This window comes from Sesamum indicum, linkage group LG4, assembly GCF_000512975.1.
Source record: "Sesamum indicum cultivar Zhongzhi No. 13 linkage group LG4, S_indicum_v1.0, whole genome shotgun sequence".
NCBI lineage: Eukaryota > Viridiplantae > Streptophyta > Magnoliopsida > Lamiales > Pedaliaceae > Sesamum > Sesamum indicum.
Genome location: NC_026148.1, coordinates 1,898,320 through 1,920,901, shown reverse-complemented (window position 1 = coordinate 1,920,901; position 22,582 = coordinate 1,898,320). Strand labels below are relative to the sequence as shown.

General features: G+C 37.0%; 1 protein-coding gene across 2 annotated transcripts in view; it reads right to left on the bottom strand.

Moving 5' to 3' along the window:
* The window catches only part of LOC105159799 (protease 2), a 15,636-nt gene extending 1,808 nt beyond the window's left edge, over positions 1 to 13,828 (bottom strand). Inside the window, exons 1-9 of one of the 2 annotated variants that reach the window (XR_002286925.1) lie at positions 13,503 to 13,828; positions 12,611 to 12,894; positions 12,278 to 12,472; positions 9,991 to 10,337; positions 7,613 to 7,904; positions 4,502 to 4,660; positions 3,901 to 4,266; positions 3,011 to 3,095; positions 2,781 to 2,921 (exon numbers count right to left, since the gene is read on the bottom strand). Coding sequence is in view for 1 of the 2 variants with exons in the window: in XM_011076991.2 (XP_011075293.1) it covers positions 3,901 to 4,266; positions 4,502 to 4,660; positions 7,613 to 7,904; positions 9,991 to 10,337; positions 12,278 to 12,472; positions 12,611 to 12,894; positions 13,503 to 13,788 (1,929 nt within the window). In the remaining variant the exon portion in view is untranslated. Of the gene's footprint in view, positions 1 to 2,780; positions 2,922 to 3,010; positions 3,096 to 3,900; positions 4,267 to 4,501; positions 4,661 to 7,612; positions 7,905 to 9,990; positions 10,338 to 12,277; positions 12,473 to 12,610; positions 12,895 to 13,502 lie in introns of those variants that run through there. The other variant, XM_011076991.2, reaches the window with a different exon arrangement.

Here is a 22,582-nt window from a genome sequence, read left to right as displayed (position 1 = left end):
GTCCCAGCCAGGAAAAGAAAGTGGAGAATGAATAACTTGGACTTCTGATCATAAATCAGGGAATCAGGCATTTGGAACAGATTCTCGTTATAGCATCTTTTAACAAAACATGGACTTCTGTCCACAAATAAGGAATCAGGCACTTTGAAAAGATGCCAATTACAGCATCTTTTAACAAAAACCCCACAATCAAGTATGGCAAATAAGTTGCTGGAAGAACTCAAGTATTTCTGATGGAACTAATTGGATTTTCATAATCTATCACTCTATTTCCAATTAGAAAATAGAATTGATTTAATCTCATATAAACTTTCATGGTGTGTTTGCCAACTGATTAACACAACTGCAGTCAGATGAAATTACTCTAAAACATGATGGTGATGTGGAATTAAACTACAGCAGCAAAAGTTTCTAAAATTTAATGACCTTAAAAATATAATGCAAGAATTTTTCTGGACAACAGGATAGTTTACTTTGGACATATTATAGACAAGTATCTTTTATATTAGGAGTAGGAGACAGACAATTATTACCCTGCATAGCTGGCAAAATAGATCCAGCCATTCCTTGAAACATTAAAGAGATAGCATAAGTTAAGGAACTGATTATCTGTACTCACCTCCCCCTATAATAGAGCAACTTAGTTTCCCTAGTTCAACAACAGACAGGCTGCGGATTCATAATGCAGAAATTTTTGTCAAGTTTCAAAAATCCAAATTTCAAATCCTCACTGTTATATAAGAAGTTTAAGCGGCCTATCCCTGTGCCAGTTCCCTGCTTCTCAGCGATAGGTTGCCTTCTATGCTATTCAGGAGTGCACATCTGCACCAGCCAGCCGGATTTGTCTTCTCAGTTGGCTCTGTTCTTTCTTGCTTACAGATTATGCTTTAGGGTTTCTCTCCCCCTATCAGCATCATCTGATTGTTTGATACAGGAATTGAATATCTGCTCATCGTCTACCTGCTTCTTCAGCCGTCTATTTATAATGAGAATTTCTCATGAGGCTACTCCAAAACCTGATCTCTTTACACTAAGTCATGCAAACTATAAAAAGCTTCTACAACATTCTGCAGCTAATTCTGCTATCCCCACTGCTCCGCCATCTTTAGGTGCTTTTATGCTTCTCATGGTAAGTCTTGGATGACAGATTCACGTGCAACAACCCATATCACTGGCAACAAATCTCTTTTCACATCCTTGATGTACTCTAATTCTCTATCACTTGTTCGTCTTGCTACTCTCTTGTCTCTGGATTTGAGACCATACAACCTACTAAACATGTTACCCTTGATAATATTTTTTATGCTCCTAACTTCTATTAAGTTTACTATCCATTCGTCAAACTTATCAGATCTCATAATTGCTTCCTAACCTTATCCTTTGTATTCATCTTTCAGGACTAAATATGAGAACAATTGATGGTAAGCATGGATTTGGTTGTCTCTATTACCTAGACATGTATACACCAGCCCTTGTCTGACGCTGCATCCCCTTCAGTGGCATTGTGGGCTTGCCACCCACTTTATCCAAGTTGAAACAGGTACTACTAGTTGATTCTTATGTTTAACAAGTTGGGAAAGCATGCGTGGCACTTCTCCTTTTTGAGTGTTCTCATTTGGAAGTTTGGAGCCCGTTTGGTTGTGTTTTCATTTTCATTTTCAGTTTCTCACAATTGTATTTGTGTAAAAATGCTTTATTGGTTTCTGTGCAAAAATTGAGAATATGTTTGGATTAGTTATTTCCAAATATAGGTATATAGGTATGAGAATTAAAAATATAGGTATATGTATTTTTTATGTGACAGAAATTAATTATGAGGGTTGACCAAAATGGTTGGGAGAGAAAGCAATTTTATTTCATTTGAAACAAGAAAAGACATGCTGACAAGATAAGACAAGTATGACCAACCCATGTGACCTATAATTTCAAAAAATTCAAGATTAAAATAGGAATGGATTCTCAATGAAAATGGCTTGACCAAACAAAATTCCAACTACCCAAATAGTGAAAAGTGAAAATAATCTCATCGAAAACACAACCAAACGAGCTCTTGTGGTCTGTCATGTGGCTTATGTTGCTGGTTTTAGATACTTCATCACCTTTGTTGACATTATTCAGGGACAACATAGGTCTATTCGCTAAATACAGATCTAAAGTTCCTTGTATAGTCAATTCTTTTTATTTTATGTTAATATTTGCAAACTGATAATGTCTTGAAATTTAGTTAAAAGGAGGTAACATTCTTCTGTGAGTCCTATGGCATTTTACACCAAACTTTATGTCCACTTACTTCTCAGCGAAATGGTATAGCAGAAGCAGAGCGCAAACATCACCATTTTCTTGATGTTGCTCGCACCAGTATGATGCATATGAATGTTCCTGTATCCAGTTGCGGGATGTTCTCTTGTTTTCTTATCAACTGTATGCCTTCTACTCTTCTTCATGGGGCCATTTTATCCTGATAAACAGTTAATTTTGGTTGTGTTTGTCATGCTCATATTGTCTCTCCAAATCAAAGATAAAATCTCCCATCGATTGAGTACCTGTATCTTTTAGAGTATTCTCATACACAAATGGTTTATTGTTGCTATGACCCTATCTCTGGCTCATCCTTCGCTTGGAAGATGTAACCTTTTTTCAGTCCACTCCATAATTTTACAAGGACAACCCTACTAAAAACAGACTCTATTCCTTCACATGTCCCTTGCTCAGACATTCTCTCACAGCTTGAATCTCAACTAGTACAAGTACATTCCCTCAATCGTCACACACTATCAACCATGTCAGATGCTGCTGATCACCCACCTCCTCTTCAGCTCCTAAGACAACTCACAGTGAGCATAATATTTCTCTCCCTCAAAATAAGCATGCTACTGATATGCTTGGTACTAAACCTGTAGATACTCCCATGAATTGTAATCCTGATTTTTGGAATGAGGACAGTAATTACTTAGAGGACAAGGCGAAGGACAAGGCGAAGTACGGACGACTAGTAGGAAAATGGATCTACCTGACTGATTAGGCATGATATCTCCTTTCCAAGGCTTGTTATCCTCTCTGCTGCTTGCTTAGTCAGTTTATGGGTTACTAGGAACCTGCACTCATGATTCTGAAATATATTAAAGCCGCTCCTGGTAAAGGGCTGCTGATCAAATGGCAAACACATGTGAAGATTGAGGCTTACTCTGATGTACACAAGAGTATAGTTTTTTTCTCGTCTACAACACTTAATCAACAACCATCTCAACCGCTGCAACTATTATATCTCACCAACTCAAGAAGTACCCAGGAAGAAGAGAATAATATTTTTTGAGGCCAACTCGTATAGATATGCAGTCACAAAGACAAAAAAGTTCTTGTTTACTCTTCCCCTGGTATCTCAAATAGGAAAACCACAGAAAAGATATTTATAGAACTACACAAATCAAACATATTCTTAAACTTCCTAAGAATATCAGGATATGAGTGACGGTAGAAATGATACTTTTTCGTTGTATGATCACTTACATTAAGTACATTAATACCTATCATGTGAGATATACAACCATCTTTGCTATTAATGGAAATGTTCACATGAAAGCTTCCAAATATTTTGTAATTTAAAGAACCACTCAGTCAAGATAATGTCTCCATAAAAGACTTTCATCGCACAAAGAGTATTAAACGTTTTTGACTCACAGTAAACAGACAACGGGAAGCTGCACGATGAATATTACAATGCTATTAATAAGTTTTGACATAGCATATTATCCCCGAAAAGTATTTAGATATACAACATACTATTTAGATTGTTGTAACTGGCACAAACTTGGTCATTTGAATTTCCATAATTAATTAAAGAACCAATTAAAAGACGATATTCAGAAGACCTCTAGTAGAAACCACAAAAAGCAAACTCACCTCCCATTCAGAAGTTGTAAGAGGAATAGTTGGATCAAGCATAGTCGTTAAAACATCAACAAAAGGGACTCCAGCCACAGCGGCCTTAAACAAATCAGGCCGCATGTTGATAACAGCACCGATAAGCAAACCACCAGCACTTCTCCCCTCAATGCAAAGTTTTTCTTTGGAACAGTACTTCTTTTCTACCAAATATTCAGCGCAAGCAATAAAATCTGTAAACGTATTTTTTTTCTTGAGCAGTTTTCCATTTTCATACCATGGTCTCCCCATTTCACCACCTCCGCGTATGTGCGCAATTGCAAAAATGAAACCCCTGTCTAACAAAGACAACCTTGATGCCTTGAAATATGGATCTATGCACACCTGTTCGAAACATCCACTGTTAGAAGCGAACAGTCATTAAAGATTTAGCCATCCAAAGTACATGATAACTGGTTATTTCAACATTTCAACTACATAAAGCTCTTTCTTAGATGGAAAAAAGAAAAGCAAAAAGCCGAAATTCTACAGCAACATAAATGAACTAAAAATTACAGCATGTCATTTCATTTAACAAATTTCCAGCGACCAATCTCTAATCATTAAAATGATGTATTACCTCATAGGAACCATAACCATAAAGAAGTAATGCATCCGAACCATCAAGCTTCACTAGATCTTTTCTATACACAATTGAAATGGGTATCTGAGTGCCATCAGCAGCAGTAGCCCACTGCCTTTCTGTTATGAAATTAGCAGAATCAAAGCCTCCCAAAACCTGAAACAGTAAGCAATAGCTATAAAGAACATTCAGAAGCTATGATTTTTACCTTAATAATGTAATGGTAATTTTTTGGCTCGGGGAAGTTGTATGGAAACAAAGAATGTGCTGAAACAAGAATTGATCGCATCGATCTTGTATGCAAATCCATCATTGATCCAAAATTTCTAAGAAGTTATAAATCTTATGACACTCCCATAAACTCAACCACTAAGGAAGCATATCGTCAAATGCTCCTAAACTTTTCAAAAGCAAACTCAACCTTTACTATTTTTGCCACCAAAACTGAAATAATTATGAACCTGCATGGATTATGACAGTCTTCTAGTTGGCTCCCATACTAAGAATCAGAGGTCGTAACCAAAAAATTTTCATGCGCATGCATTATATCTGCTGAAGCAACAGAGCAGAAAACAGGGCATTATTCATATAACAGGTGGAATAGGCAACGAGAATCAGACTTGGTAGTTACTGCAAAAACATGTATACAGATACTAAATTACTTCCACAAAAATGAAATTTAAATACCACTTTCATGTAGAAGACAACATCCTAATAAGAAATCAAGAAAACTTTTGAAATCCTTCAATCAAAATGTGTTTATGGGTTTGGGTCCAAATAAAATAGCATGATGAAAGGCAACGATGCTTGACAAATATCACTTTAACTAACATTTATTCACCAACTGTTGCCAAGAATTCGGCCCATGTTTCAAAGTCATCAGTGGGTACGGTCAAAATGCCACCTCAACAGACAAATGAAACTCTTTTATCACAGACTTTCCATCAATGTCTGTTCATGAAATTAAGAACAGAAGTAATCAATTGGTAGAAGCTCCATTGGCCAAACTTTTGGCAGATTAGACCCAATACCTGTATTCTGTGATGCAAGATACAGCTGCAAAGGCATTTTGACCTTTTCTCCAATGTCATACTACTACCCCTAGTTTATGACCCCCTTTTTCCTGAATGTCCCAAAACGAGGCTCCTCTACCTAAAGGGGAAACTTACTTGTACAAAATTACACTTTCATTTAAACCTATGACGTGACACCAATAAATCTTGAGTCCAAAAATAAAATCAATTAGCTTGGTCTATAATTATTTTGTCAAACTATGAACAGATGTTTCCCAATCATTGTTGGGTTACAGATTGAGTATCTTGGCCTTTTCAAATTCCTATAGCATGATTAAGATCTACTTAGCAATTAGCAATTAACTGTTTGATGGCTGTTGACGCTTGAAGCTATCACAAGGCTGGAATTATCTTGGCAATTGACAAGAAGCACCTCAGCTTTGCCAGAAAAGAACCGGACCACAAGGCATGAAAGTGCCTCAAGAGGCATTTCACAGTTCCTAACTGGTGGTACTTTTGCACCCATATTAGGTTAGGATGTTAAATACAAGTAGGATTTATGCAATGTGATTGACCCTAGGGTTTTAGAGCAGATTTTAGCTGGTTTTTCTCTGGCTTCAATTCTAATTCCTATGTAGTTATGTAAATAGTGATTTCGTTGTCTTTTCTTGGCTAGTCGCTTCACCAAATTGCAGACAGAAAAAAGGATAATTTCTTGAAAGTGACTTTCTCAGGCCTTTATTTGAACCTAACTTTTCTAGACTTAAATCAGGTATAGATGCAGGTATACTATTTCAGCTCCCACATAATTAAAATAACTCATATCAGCAACTCAAGTAGCATGTTTCCTGAATCCACCAGCATAAGCCATCTCAGACACGAGATTTATTACCAATAAGCCATAACTGCTGTACCTTTGAATGAACTTTATAGAAGAAAAGTAATCCTCTATGTGTGGTGCATCAATCAGAAAGTAATCTATCTTAGCATGAGGATTCTTTGTTCTCTTACCCTGTTCTATTGCTATCGCTAATGGATTACAAAATTTTGGATTTACATCCTTGCCTTAACTAAATGATTCACTTCCACGAGATAAGCATTATATGTACCTTGCCAAGGGTTGCAATTTCTATGTGTACCGTGTCTTTGGATCAGGTATCCATTACATGATCTAGTCCTATCTGTTTCACGTATATGCATTCTCAAAGCAATCATTAGACAGTTCAAAATATATTTAGTCAATTACTCACATAGTTATGAGTCAACTGTTCTTATCCTTCAATAACAATTATCACTACAATAGCAATTAAGCAGATGGATGACAAGAATTGCTACAGAAGCCTAGACAAAAGCTGCAGGTTTCAATGGATGTGGTTAGTTCAGGTATCCAGTAAATCAGTAAATGGATTTCATATTAGTTCAATAATGGTTCTCTTTAGAGAAGTCTGACTTTTAGTCAAGAATAACCTTTTCTTGTCAAAGGGTTTGTATATCAATTACCATGCAGCAATCCAAGAATAAGGACTTCCTCAACGAACAATATCAAGCCTATTTTCCAAAACAGTACAGGAAAAAAAGTGTCGAGCAACAAGGTAATGTGCAGATAAGCAGACTCGTCTTTGCTTGTTTGGTTGAGAATATTTCCAACCCTTGGCTATCAATAGCCCCTCATCAGTTCACTGGTTTTGCAATCTAGTAAACCTCAAAGAACCGAAGGATTTAGTCTAATTATAGGAGAGGATTTTCATATATTTACTCTGTCAACTCTAAAGGACCCACATTTTCTGATGAAAAGTGTACTGAGCACAATTTCAAAAACTCTGGGCTCAAAAATGTAAGTATGCTGGAAAACAGTAGCTAAGAACTTTGTCCGTCATTTATCCATGGATGGAATCAGTAAGTATCTTAAACATATATGGAAACAGCTTGTTAGTTGATTTGAGCAGAAACAAATGGAAAGAAGAATCAAATCAATAAACAAGTGCCACAAAGTACTTATTGTGGAAACAAGGTGCAATATGAATCCAAAGCACAGCTATGTGGGAGGAGATCCAATTTGACTAGCTTTTCGCGATGGTGATATGTGCTAACTTACCACATCAATCTTCTTGACAACTGAAATCCCAGAGTTCATATCATAATCATACACAGAAGGAGGTGTCCTCAATGAGCTATAACGAAACCTTAAAATACTAGAAGAGAATTGCGACTCTGATGGATCCACCGAATATATAGCATCAACAAAATCTACAGTTTTACCCCCTTGCAATCTGCCAAGTGGCTCTCCAGTAGCTGGAAGGCAATATACTGTTATTTTGGGCAAACCATTCTCACGTTCATAAACCACAAGATGGTCATTGAATAGTTGCATCTCCTGGATATTTACACTGGTGAAAGTAAAAAACATGTCAACTAAATTTATCTGCATAAACCAAACTAAAAGGGCGAAGAGTAGCACAAACGAGCTCTATCTGCAGGCAATTAAAAGTTTAGATATGCTTCAGTTTTGTGAAAAAATTAGAGGTTTAAAATGGTACATAGTGTTTGGTTTCATTCGGAGATGGGCCAAAACATGGTAAATGTTTGCCTTGATTTACTTTGAAAGTTTTGGTGGTGTTTTGCATAAACCAAACTAAAAGGGCGAAGAGTAGCACAAACGAGCTCTATCCGCAGGCAATTAAAAGTTTAGATATGCTTCAGTTTTGTGAAAAACTTAGAGGTTTAAAATGGTACATAGTGTTTGGTTTCATTCGGAGATGGGCCAAAACATGGTAAATGTTTGCCTTGATTTGTTTTGAAAGTTTTGGTGGTGTTTTGAGATGTTTTGAAACATTGCTTCATTTATTTTTGGTCAAATAAGTCTACACTAATTATAGGCCCTACAACTAACTAAATTATATACATATACATACATATATATAAAAGAGACATAATTTGACAATAAACAGTACTTTTTGTCTTCTACTAAACAACAACAAACATACCATACTTATTTTATATTATTTTCAAAAACAAATCCAAACATACACCTTATTTCTAACACATACTTATTTATCTTTATTTTTCTCTCTCTATCTCCATAAAACACACCAAAACAAATCAAAAATGAAACTAAACATAGTGGTAAAGTTTTCAATTTCTCTTTCAAGGTGAACAGGCAAATGATGCATATCAGTCCTTAATAGCCTAAGAGCTCAAGTGGAAAGAACAAGGGCTTTGAAAATATTACTCAAAGAACATCCTTGTACAGTTAGCAATTTCAGAGGCATTTTGGTAATTATATTCATCAGCTAGGATTTGTGACTAGCTGTCTGTTCTTTTTGTTCTGGTAGGCTACTATTATTTTCGTTTGCATGCTTGACTGGGATCAGGTAAGGAATTAGTTCAATTAAATCCTCGCAAGCAGGAGACTGAAAATTCTAGTATTTTGCAGTTCATTATCCTTATAGATAGGTAAATAGAATCAGTATATGCAATGTGGAGCCACTCAACTTGGAAAAATGATAGAATAAATATTCAAGTTGCAATATGATGATGAGACTCCAGCAGTTTTCCTCTTATAGATAATTTCAGTACTGCAGAAATTTTGAAGTTGTCCCATCTAATATTTCCTAGTCTTCTATTTATCTTTCAGCTTTTACTTTTACTGCTGCCCAGCATCTAAATTCCAGTTAGTGACTATCATGCATCAAATGATCCGTGATTACTATACATTTAGGTTTTTCTTGCTTATGATAAAGTGTTCCACACATGTGAACAATATTCTTATTATCTTGTTTATGACCCGTGTGAGGTTTCTAAAGCCACTAGCCTAAACAGCAACTCTTACACACAATAACATGATTTTGCAGCTCCAACTGAAAACAACAAAATCAACAGCACAATGAAATTCACCTACGACATTCTCAATGCTACATCGGGTGAACAAGCAATTGGAGGCAAGCAAATACAAAACTTAAACCCAGAGCAGGTTATGCAAGAGAAGGAACTGCATGTGACACTCGTATTATTTCCTTCAGCTTGCATCTTTATACAACCTTGCTTAGACCCCAAATAATTAATAAACAAATAAATAACTGACGATTGTTGACAATTAATGAACTGCCAGAGAGCAGTCATAATGAATATTTTAGCATCGCTGGATCATGGTACATTTCACAATGGGTATGCTTGGTTATTTTGCAATTGAAGGTGACTCTCTTTTGTAATGTATCCTGATGCTATTTAAGAAATTGTAATCCAAAAGCTAAGGCTCATTGATTCATGCGAAGATTAAGAAATCAAGATTTATTATGTTACGCATGGAACAACTTGTCCTCCAGCTAAGCATATATTAGTGTTTTCACGTTTAAATAATTATAAGAAAAATAAAAGGGCATCAGCAAATTACGAGTTTTGCGGAATTATACTAAAAGAAATGAACAATTCTTTATTTACATTAAAAATGGATATTGTGGCTTCATCTGTTGTTACCTTGGCCTATGAGGAAGAACAACCGTGGTGGCTGATGTCTTATCCAGTGGGCAAGCAAGTATTTCTGAATTGAAACACTCATCACTTCTTCTCTTAATAAAAAAATGATCTCCACTATGACTTGCCCAAGTGTCTGTTCCATCCAAACGTGGCGTCAAAACAGTTAGCCCATCTTCAGTCTTTGATATGTCAAGATAAAAGATGAATCTCGTAATTTTGCTCTCAGAGCTAACAAAAAGAAACTTCTTGCTCTCAGAAGCATCAAGATCCAGAGAAAACATAGTATCTTTTTCATGATAAAGACAAAGATCTGTAGATTGTTTCGTTCCAAGCTTATGCAACCACACCTGCCAAAACAATACAAGTGACTATTGGTTTTACAGAAAAGTAACAAACAACAGCGACAAGCACATAACTTTCTTAATAGGCAATACAACAGAAGAATAATGGTTCTTGGGTGTACTATTGAAGGAAACAACCTCAATATATCCTGGATGTATTTTAGAAGTATGTATAAATAGATCAACATACTTATCAAGAATATAGACTCTAAGAGATAGGAGAAGATATACATAAATGCTAATGTTATTCATTAAGAAAACAGGGTTCCACATCCATTCCCAGGTTTTCATAAGACCAAGAAGGACCTTCATAAAAGAACAGTTGTTAACTATAAATCCAGGACTCTACGAGGCAGACTGAAACAAAAGAACAAAACCCTCCACTCCTCACCCTCTCCATGCCCATGCAGCCTCTTATCCTCGTATGCTGCACTGCCGCCATCCTCCAATAAATCATCTCAAATTTACAAAACCCTTTCCTCGTTAATAAAATGCAAAATCCAAGCATTACATTAGCACACCTTTTTTATATAGTTAATCAAAATAATATGAAACCATGCTTAGTTACCACCCCCCTGCCCAACCCCGTTCCTGAAAGTTCAAACCTGCACCAGACTCTCAAACCACCATTCTTGCGCCATACAATCGTCAACTGCCAATAGCAAAATCTTAGTGTACAGTCAATCGTCACTAAATCCTTTTCCTTTTCATCCACCCACGTCCACTACGCCCCCCAACGTCATTTAAGTTTTATCTCTCTTGACTTTTGTTTTTCCCTTTCTGCTTTCCCCAGGATTTGACTTCGGAAACTCAATACTAGGGAGAATTCGGTGCCACAATGAACACCTGCAGATAATTTTGACTGTTGAATTCAATAGTTCAATATATCATAGCATCGCTGTAGACTACAATTCTTTTGACCAATTTCGGTCTTCACTTAGAGATGACACATGCATGAAGCCAACAGATTTTCTATAACACTAACTAACCATAGAATGTCATTCTGCAATAAAAATGATCACACGCATAGGTCTAACTGCTAGTGGCTTTGATATGTCAAAATAGTAAAATAAAGTAGTATTACCCTGGAGATTATGTTTGATATTCAACATAGAGATTCAGTGGATAAACTTCCCATTGTGGCAGTTTTGTTTCCTGTAATTTATGTTTTGATGACAACCCATTGGCTTCTAGTAAAGGTTATATGGTGGAACAAATTTTTGTTACGGGCTATCAAACAGTAAAATAACAAACTATAATAGGCAAGTTGCATAATTTCTAGGTAGAATTGGATTCAACCATTTCAGGTGCATGGACAAATCAAATAGGACCTAAAAGGAACAAGATATAGAAATATAGACAGGCTAAATCAATTCCAAGTCTTTTAAATATGTTCATTGTATCAATAGATGATAATGATCAACACCACATGCAAATTCTAATGGTCTTTCTCCATAGAAACACCAAGAAAAAGGATTGCTACTCCAATAACAAGACAAATCTTCACATTCTCAGTTAACCTATAAGACTTTTTAAGATATACAAGATACCTTCAGGAGGAACTGCAAAGGCATTGGCATTTTATACTTCAAGCTTACAGATTTGCAACAAGCAAAGAATAGCTCTTACATCCATGACTTGATAAATGACTAATAAAAAAATAATGGAAAATGTCATTCTTACGTATAAGGCTATAAGCGCACAGCAAATGTAGATAGAGTTACTATAGGCATAAATCCATGAACCAAGTAGAAGCAAGAAAGCCAACTCCCGCCACATGCAGTGGCCTTTAGCACAACTAGAGCTGGAATCGGTTCATTTAGTTTGTTAAGTTGGAGTTGCCCAAAATTTGTTGCACCATTATTACTGAAAAGAGGAGGAGCATACACTTCATTCGGCACTCAGTGGAACTCAGTCACATGCACAGTCCAACTCAACATCCATACCTTGTCTGGCCGTAGGATCTCATCTCTTGTGGTATAAACTAAAGCATCATCGCCTGCCCATTCAAGGTCTGATGTAACTCCAACCAAATGCTCCCCAACTGGTGTTTGAGAGTCAGCATCAATAACATAAATTGTGTAAATTTCATCTCCTTTAGTGTCTTCTGCATAAGCTACCAATCTATTGTTCGGACTCACCTGGATTAAAAATAATAATATAAAGATAATGTGAGAAAGGGGTACATTTAAGTTAGCAAGATAAGAATGGCTAGGCAGTTGGGAGGGGCAGAGCTATAAATATTTGAAAAAGGAAGAAAAGAAAGTGGCTGATCTTGCTTTGAAAGCACCAATGCTGTAAAAGGCATGTTCCTGGGCTTTGATGTTTTCATCAAGAAGGACATGCTCCGGAGGGGCATCAGGTCCAGTTGGCATGGTGTCGTAAACAGATGCCTCTGCACCAATATTAGCCACAAGACGGCGGCAATGTTGGGCATATTCTTTACCCTCCAAGGTCCTTTTGTAATAATAGTAAGGTCCTCTACGTAAAGGCGCCGATATATCATCTTCTTTTAGACGACCTCTTATCTCTTTATATATTTGATCTTCTAATTGTTTGGTTCCTGAACAAGAAGTAACTGAACAGTTGTAAACCCATTCAACTAGGGAGAACGATCTTAAGGCATATATTGTTGAAACATGAGAGCTCTTGGAGATTCCTTAAAGATAAAATGATTTTGCTAGCCCATCTTCAGTTCGCAACTGCATTTAGCAGACCAACTTTTGAAAATGGCGTCAGTAGCAATTCGCATGCTTTTCTGGTTTAATGTCTAGGTAGTTCCTGGGGCTCTAACATTATATATCTTAGGAAATTTATCCAGTTAGCAACAGAAAATGCAAGAAAATCTTCCCAAGATGCCCGTGGCTCCTAGCAAGTGCAAATAGCATACATCAATTCACCTATCAGTTTAACGAAGATTCTACTGATTAATCTGAAACGTAACTGACAATGAACTGAACCAATGCCATTCCTTAAACACGAAGGGTATTCAAAATCAAGATCCATGTTCCCATTCTCCAAAAACACACCTAATTAGAAACCTTGAACAGAAAGAAGACTAAGGAAAACCTTGTCCGCTCCCACCAAGGATTTATGTATGAAAACAAAATTAAACGCGCGCGCGCGCGCGCGATAGGGAGAGAGAGAGAGAGAAGAATCAACCGAACAGACCAGACATGAGATGGTCGGTATAAGCATTCTCCTCACGCAGATAAGCCAAAACTTGCGGATCTGATCGAGAGTCGTCGCGGAGCCAGTAGTAATTGTCCACTCTGACGTCGCCAAACATCTCCATGTCATGCTTCACTTTCTTCGCAATCGGAGGCTCCATGTTTGATGAGAATAACGAAGCTCGGACACTCCAACTTCTCCTGAGAGATATTGTAGAAGAGGAAGATTTAAAGAGCTTAACGAATTGGTCGAAATTAACTAGAAAAAGTGGTCGTATTTGTAGCATTTGTTTTGGGACTTGTTCTCAAACCCAAATCTTTGATGGAATCGAAAAATAGTTCACGACTTGGGCAAATTCCACGTGGTGTTTTTCCCTGTATGAAATGACATATTTTATAAAGATATGAAATGTATCATCCGATATTTTGAGCATAAAGACATGTATATAGACACATATTTTGAGGGTCAAATTCATTTTGACCTCATGTGATATATGAAAATATCAAAAATCCCTTATAAAAATTTTAATATCAAAAACTACCCCTGTGTTATGAATAAATTATCACACTGCCCCCTGATCAACGATTTTAGTCCCATTGATTTCATAAAATTTTGCACATTTAGTCTTTATTCACCTCTAATTGCGTGCTAATACCCTAGCCTTGAAAAATGGTATCAGAGCCTAGGTTTATTGAAAAAATATATGATTATATTACATTTTGATATTATTTATCCACTAATGGAGGAGACTCTCCAAGAGAAAATGGAACCGAACGAAAGTTCGAGTTATTCTGAAAACAGGGAATATTTCTAGATTTTGGAAATACAAAGAAGAGAATTTCTAATGGAAATTCTTGACAAGTGTTACAACGGTTCCAAGAAGATTGATCCAAAACTTCTCACACCAGAAGAAGAGCAAGAATGGCTGAGAAATTTTGAGGTTCAATAAGTACTACCAGGAAATGCAGTGAGGCGTCTACACTCCACTGAAGTCCATGGTAGAATTTCAGCTAGGAGAAGCGGAACGGGTAAATTCCTGCATAATTTCAATTCCAAAAATTATGACTGATTGAAAAGAACTTGAGTTGGATACATCAAAGATCTCCCAAGATCTGAGGAAGATACAAAAGACGGTTCAAGACTACGGACATAGGTTACTCCATATACCTATGAAAATAGAATCCTTGAGCCAAAAGTTGGACGAGGTCCTTAAGATCTTCCCCGATCTACACAAGAGCCTTACAGATCTGAAGACAAAAGTTACAGATCTGAAGAAAAACCAAAGGGAGAGCCTTGGGACATCTAGATCCAGATAGGAGCGAATTAGGGACGCCCTTGGAACAGTACCTCTTCTACACCAGAAGGGGAAGGCCACGGAGATTCCAAAGCCGAAGTCCAGAGAAGATCTGATTATCGCATCTATCAGATCTATAAAATAATGGACGTAACAAGAGCGAATCTATCAGATCTACAAGAATTGGCAGAATCCTTTTCCCAACATTGAATTGTGGATTTAGTCAATATCCAGACAAATGAAATCACTCCAGCACTACCACCGCCGGAGGGAAGTGCATGTTCTAATGATCCTCCACAGGATCAACCGATGAGAGAAAGTGTTGATTTCCACACTAATGCCACTCCAATGTTTGTGGGAACCAGGCTAAAAGAAAATCCAGGAAGAATCCAAAGAGAGTGCCTGAAAATACACCTTGGGCAAGGACCATGCTCCAGCCCTTACATCCATATGGCACTATACTGAACCTGGATATTATCGATTTCTGAAATACCAAGAAATTGATAGACGAATGGGTTGCAGCGATCAAGATAGCAGCAACTACTCTAGAGCTCGACAAAGAAAACTTCATAAAGCTTGTGGAGTTGAGCTTGGAGGGATCGGTGAAGATCGGATGTGATAATACCCCAAAAGATACCAAAGCCAGCATCCTTGCGGGAGATTCAAAAGGTGTGATAGCAGACCAGCTAGGAAGGCTTATCAAGATACACTTCATCAGAGATGGATACTTTGAAGAAAGTAGAGTAGAAAAGGCTAGAGAATATGCACAGGCTCTTTTCAGCCTTGAACTTAGGAGTATTTGCGCAGTAGATGAATACATCTTTTGATTTCGCAAGTATTTCTTCTAGAGTGGAGTAGCAACGGAAGTAGCAGCTCCAATGTTCTTCGGAAGATATGCAGTCCATGGAGGGAAATGTTGATCCAGTTATACAAAGTACCTGAAGGACAGCTAGATTCAGTGGCGCGAAAAATGTCTTTCCTTAAAGACAAACTGAAGGATTGGTGTTATCAAACATCCATCCAGAAGAATGTGAAAAGACTGAGAGGTAAAATCAAACGAACCCCTCTCTGTTGTGATAATAATGATTTTTCGACTATTATAGGAGAATCAAGCGAGCCGAGGAAAAGGAGGAAACAAAATAGTGACTCCTACCTCAGGAGTTCCAGAAGAACCTTTTCCCGATGGAGATCATGGTGGTCCAAGTTCAAAGCCAGAACATACAAATCTGGACAAAGAACAGGACCAACAAGGGCTTCACCCCAAAGATCTAGACGAACAGATGCAAGATCCACTGAAAGAACCCCTACAAGAAGAACTTTCAGACGGGCCCATACCCGAGCCAATGAGAGTTTCAAAGACTGCAATTGCTGGACTTGCAGAGCAAAAGGACATATATCTCCCGATTGTCCGCAAAAACGTGGTGAATTGAGAAAATTTGAAATCACGGATGATATCCTAGATGCAGTTTACTATGGTGATTTGGTACCCATCTACCAATTCGAAGATCTTCCTTCAGACAAAAGCGTCTATGAGGAGGAAATAGAGACTGATTTGAATGGATCTTCAACCGAGTCAGAATAATTACAACGAGGGAGATAGGCTTCAAACTTCTGAAAGCCTATCAGGATTCTTTTCCAGAATGACGGTGTCAAACAAAAACATGGAAAGAATCATGTGATAAGATTCCAACCTCAGCCCATACGATAGATTTAGGATTGGAGGAATTGGGAAAGTCTTGAACCAGATAGGACTAAACCAAAGGAAGCATCACGTAATCTACAAAGTAAGTTCGGGTGAGTTTGCTATACCTATGGAACTTACCGGTAATGTGATGGAGATGCAATTAATTCCTAAAGAAGAAATTCTTGAAGAATTAAGTAAACTTAGAGAGGAAGTAGCTATTATTATGAAATGGATCCACATAGGAACTATTGAAATAGTAATAAAAGCAACTTTTAAGGAAGGAATTGATTCAGAAATACATTTATCGATAATGGATAGAAGAATCAATAACTTGAGAGATGGTTGTCTTGGAATAATGATAGGAAATTTGTATGCAGGAAAACTGATGTTTGACATTCATCCTAGGATTTCATACAACCTAGCAGACCAAGATTTTAGTAGAGTCTTAACCCTTCATCAAGATTTCAAAAGAAAAGATCTAATGAAAGAAGGTAATAGACCATATTCTATAACTTATAGAATAGTTTATGCCCTTTCCAATACGCATCATTCAGATTTATTTCTTAGGAAAAAGTATATTGAGATTCCTAGAATTTTCAAAGAATTCGCCAAGGTAATAACACCAGATCCTATTAGGATACCTAGAATAGGTGGTGTTGATATTGTTATAAAAGATCACCTAGTTTTAGATCGAACACTTAGCTCTATGACTGAGTTTAGTAGTCGGATGTCCTTTTCGTAAGATAGAATTACAGGCTACAGAGGTAAAGAGAGAGAGTTATTAAAAGCTTTAACTCCCCAAGAGATTAGGGTAGATAACGTAAAACTTAGATGCCTTGAAGGATGGAAAGAAATACAAGTTATATTTGACATCACTAAGAAATAATTTTTTTTCCCTTGTGATGACTTATACCATTTGCAGCAACCTGTTGTTGGAAAATATGAGGGCATCCTAGAAATAGCAGGCCATGAAATTTTAGCTGCAGGTGTTGCAGGACGAGAAAATGGGAGTATGACTTTGGGGTTAAGTTTCATCGAAGATCATAAACCATGGGGAAGAAAAGGTAACGAAATGGAATTCAGTCTTGATGGTGTTACCATAAGGATTGAATGACGAGTCCCTTTTCTATATACATATCTGTTGGATGTTGTATGATCAATATAAGACAGAGTATTTTGCAGCTTATATTGATTCAGGATCAGGAATTTGCAAGGCAAAACCTGGAGTTTTCCCTAAGGAAGCAAGGGAAACCTTACTCGTTATTGCAGGAAGGGATTTTTCGCAAAAAATCCTGATACTCAATAAGTGAATACGAGAAGCCAAAATCATGATTGGAGGAGCATTTAGATCACCCTGGTTTAGGGTAAAAACACCTCTTATATACTTTCATGATACAGGTGCCGATATTTTGCTAGGTAACAATTTCATTCAAACATTTGCAAGATATATGCAGGATAATCAGAGAAATCTGTTAATCTTTACTACTAACTGTGGTAGTGAGATACAGGTGTTGCCAAGAGAAAAGGCATTTAATAGGATAAATCCAATAGATTTTCGCAGCAAACGTGGTGATTTTGATGCGAGATTGACTCATCCAAAAATGCAGGATAAGAGAAAATTTGGTAAGGTCCTTTTGTCTTTCAGGCAACAGGGACTCATAGACAGCGATAGCTTCTATAAGGAATCCGAGGAGGAAATTCTGAACCTTAAAGAAGCACTACTGGAAATGAAATCGCTATTCATTAGCGAAGAGAGCAGACTTTCTCTTGAGAATGTCAAGAGGCTTATCCAGAGGAACTTCAGTGAAAATCCTCTGGCTTGGTGGGATAGGAACAAGATCGAAGCTACTCTGAAGGTCAAAGATGAATGCAAATACGAGTATGTCCGATACAAACCTATCCAGATGAACATAGAGGATAAGAAGGATATGCAGATGATAATCAAAGAGCATATCAGTCTTGGACTCATTGAACTCGGAATCTCTACCTACAGTAGCCCTGGATTTCTAGTAAGAAACCATGGTGAGATTAAGAGAGGTAAACCCAGGTTGGTTATTAACTATAAAGGTATTAATAAGATATTAAAATTTGATGGTTATTACATTCCTAGTAGAGAACACTTAATCGATTGCATTAAAGGAGCAAAAGTGTTTTCTAAATTCGATTGCAAATCTGGTTTTTATCAGATTAAGATAGAGAATGAATCAAAGAATTCACTGCATTCTCCACACCACAGGGACAGTATATCTGGAATGTGCTTCCAATTGGTTTAGCTAATGCACCCCAGATATTTCAAAGAAAAATGGATAATCTTTTCAAAGATTATTTTGAGTTCATATTTGTCTATATTGACGACATACTAATTGCATCCAAAAATATGAAAGAACATATTAAACATCTTAAAATATTTTTCGATGCATGCCATAGAGAAGGTTTAGTACTTTCTGAAAAGAAAGCTACTATTGCTGTCAATAAAATTAAATTTTTAGGAATTCTTATTGACGAAACAGGGATTGAGTTACAGGAGCATATTGTGGAGAAAATCCGTAATTTCCCAGACGTGCTCAAAGACAAGAAGCATCTGCAGAGCTTCTTGGGAGTTGTTAATTTTGCAGGTATCTTCATTAAGGATCTTGCAAGATATAGAAAGGATTTCCGACCACTGTTGAAAGAAATGGAGAGTTCAAAGTGAAAATGGGAAGAAATACACACAAAAAAGGGTTCGTGAGCTGAAAAAGATTTGCAATAACCTGCCAAAGCTTGCTATACCACAAGACGAGGATGAATTGATAGTCTATACAGACGCCAATGATTATAGATGGGCAACAGCGCTCATGAAGAAGACAACTACAGGGGAAGAACCCTGTAGATATACAGGAGGGTTATTCTCAGAACAACAAGCTAAAGTTTGGCACATCAATGAGAAAGAGTTCTTTGCAGTTTGGAAGGCTTTTAAAAAATGGCCTTTATTTTTACTTGCTAAAAGATTTACTTTAAAAGTTGATAATACTAATGTGAAAGCTTTCTTAAAGAATAAATGAGAATAAAAAATAGAGAAAGCTCGTATTATCAGATGGTAAGCTGAATGCCGATATTATTGTTATAATATTATCGTTATAAAATCTCATGAAAATGTTCTTGCAAATTTCCTGACAAGAGATGGAGGCATCTGAAGCAAACTCCATCATGTTGAGACTCAGGCACCTTTGAAAAACCTTGAGGAGCTTGACAGAAAGTTTGGACAGCTAGCGGTTAATGCCCAAGTTGCCGGATAAATTCAAATAGCCGATTTAGACACTGTCCAGGTCGCAATAAGGAGTTCCTTATTAGCATCCACCTCGCTATGGAACGACTTACGAGAACCAATTCAGAAGGCGTCACCTTCGGGGATGACTTACGAGTTGAGAGAGCATGACCCAAAATATGCCTTTAGAGTACAGGGCTCTAGATCTGTAGCGTCGGATTCAGATACTGATTGCACAAGGCCATCACCAGACTTGGTGAAACGGCAACAATTGAGTCTCAGGAAGTGCAAACTCCTATTGACTCAAGTCAACCCAGCACCTCCGGGGTTAAGGAGGGAGAGATTAGCCTTAGGCCTATGACAGACACCTCTAAGGTTAATACTAACGAGTTAATATCTTCTTCTGCTTGGCAGGACTAATCAACGTATGTGAGAAAAATTAATTTTCCGCAAAGGAATAAACCCAGGCAAGACCATTATCGAAACGTTCGAAAAATATAACAGAGTCTGGATGTTAGAGGGGTCTAAACCAGAAGATGTCCGAGAATGATATGATTTTGGAGCTCTTGCTTCAATTCATACTATATCACCGAGTTTTTTGAAAATCTCAAAACTTCCGGAGTGGATTAGTGGGGCGGTCTTTGATTCATGGCAAAATAACCCCCACTTAAAGAGAGACGACATTCTGAAGATAAAATTCGTTTCAGTAGCTCCAGAAACTGCAGGAAAGGGGTCTTATCCAGCATTCCATTTCATGAAGCTGCAGAGGCCAGATATGGTAGCTTTCAACAAAATCAAAGCTGCCTCAAGCGAAGCTCCCTTGGTATCAGCCATTACTGAAGATAGTATCTCAACCAGAAGAGCTTGGGGTTTATGGGTCTGTCTCACGGAGATGGATAAAGTCAAGTATCCGTTGAAAATCTTCTCAAACAAAGTGAATGGATCGTTCCTGTTAAATTCCATGACAGGAAAAAGTACTGAGTTCACAGAAAGCTTATTCGAGAAGAAGATGATGTTAATCTGGGAAAATAAGCTGCTAGCGACCGAAGCCACAAGAATGAAGACGTGCAATATGTTGCATGTTGGGCAATGGCATAACCATTTGTGCCCTTGCTGCAAGAAATAAGAAAAGCCCCTGTTAAGAACAAAGATTCGGGTCACAAAAAATAAACCCGAACCAGACCAAGACAAGGGAAAGCAAAGAAAAGAGAAAATTTTTTACCAAAAGAAGTAAAAATTAAACGATGTGGAAAATCGAGAGGATAAGACTGTCGGCAGAAAATGACAAAAGCCAACAGTCAGCAAAAGCAGCCAGCTGGAAATCATACCGACAAACCATTATGACCGACAGCTAGAAATCACAAGGCGATGACGAAAGCAATAACGTCATCACAAAATAAGTTTGGCGTCTGAATTTCAAGTTCGCGGACGCCTATAAATAAAGAGGCAATGAAGCAGAAGGGTGACATCAGAAAAAACTTCTCCTACTTTTCAAAGCATTTGAATTCTGAGTCTTTTTCAATCTTCCGTAGTATTTTAATTTTTCAGTTTATGGGGGTTCCACAACGAGTCAAGTCCTCTACACCATGAGAGGCTAAACAGTTGTCTCCTCCAACGGAGGAATAATATCTATGTAATATTTCTATATTTCTTCAATAAAAGTAAGGCTTCTGTTCAATTTATTTGTCCAAAATTTTATTAAGTCCCTATATTGGAGTCCTTTTACACCCTAGGAAAGGAAACGAAATAGAGCTATGCTGTTTTGTTACTGAAGGAGCCAAGTACCTGCGAACCATCTGCTATGGTAGTGTGGTTGGAAGAAGTCTATAAAACTGAGGAATTGGAATACCCGAAAGCAATGCGGTCAAAACAAGGTATGAATTTATGGGGTCTTAATTTATTTCAGAAGCATGTTGGGCCAATTTTGAGCATTAGGGGTTGATTATTAGAGACAAGCAAGTAGATATGAATAAGAGACAAAATACTGCTGAAATTCTGGAAAACTTTGGGACCATAGGTGTACTTTAATAGCCCACTCGCAGTCAAACCGCGTGTGGTCCAAATTCTGTGCGGAGGGATTTTTTTGAACATTATTTTATATCACAGGAGAGGTAATTGATAATTTAATTTTCACAAGGGGTTTTTTGAACATTTTCATTATCACAAGGGAGGTTTCTAGATTTTTCCCCATATTTTGAGCATCATATTGCCTGACGAAAATATCTCATTTCCTCTCATCTCACGTGACTCGGTACAAAGTTTCATTTGATTGTTGTGGTGAAAGAAACCCCTCAAAATATAATATTAATTATCTATATTATTATTAAAGAAAAATTTTTTATGATATTAATTTTTAATATTTAAAATTTAGTTTTTTCTTTCAAAATATTTTTTGACCATAGAGTAATTTCAAGTAACGCGTGCAAAACAATACAAGGGTCAATTTTTCAATGGACTTGAGCTTCTTAGTGAGTTAAAGTTTCCTACAAGCTTTAGGATGAAAACTGCAAAAATAATGTTAGCACTCAAACACTCAAATCAATATCCAATATTGAAATAATAGTATTGAAAGAGGAAAATATGAGAGAATTATAGTAAAGTATGGTAAACTTCATATTACCCCCCTATAATATCCAAAATATTAAAATAAGCCCCTCTCATAAAAACAAGTACCACATAACCCCCTTTATAATTTAAAAGGGTACACATTACCCTCTCTCCACTAAAATTGTACCTCATACACAACAAATGAGACTGAGTAAGAGTTTTTTGCACCTAAATGACCAAACTAACCCTGTCTTTAAATTATACATATTTTAAACATATAATTTAAGTTATATGTATATATAAAGAAATCT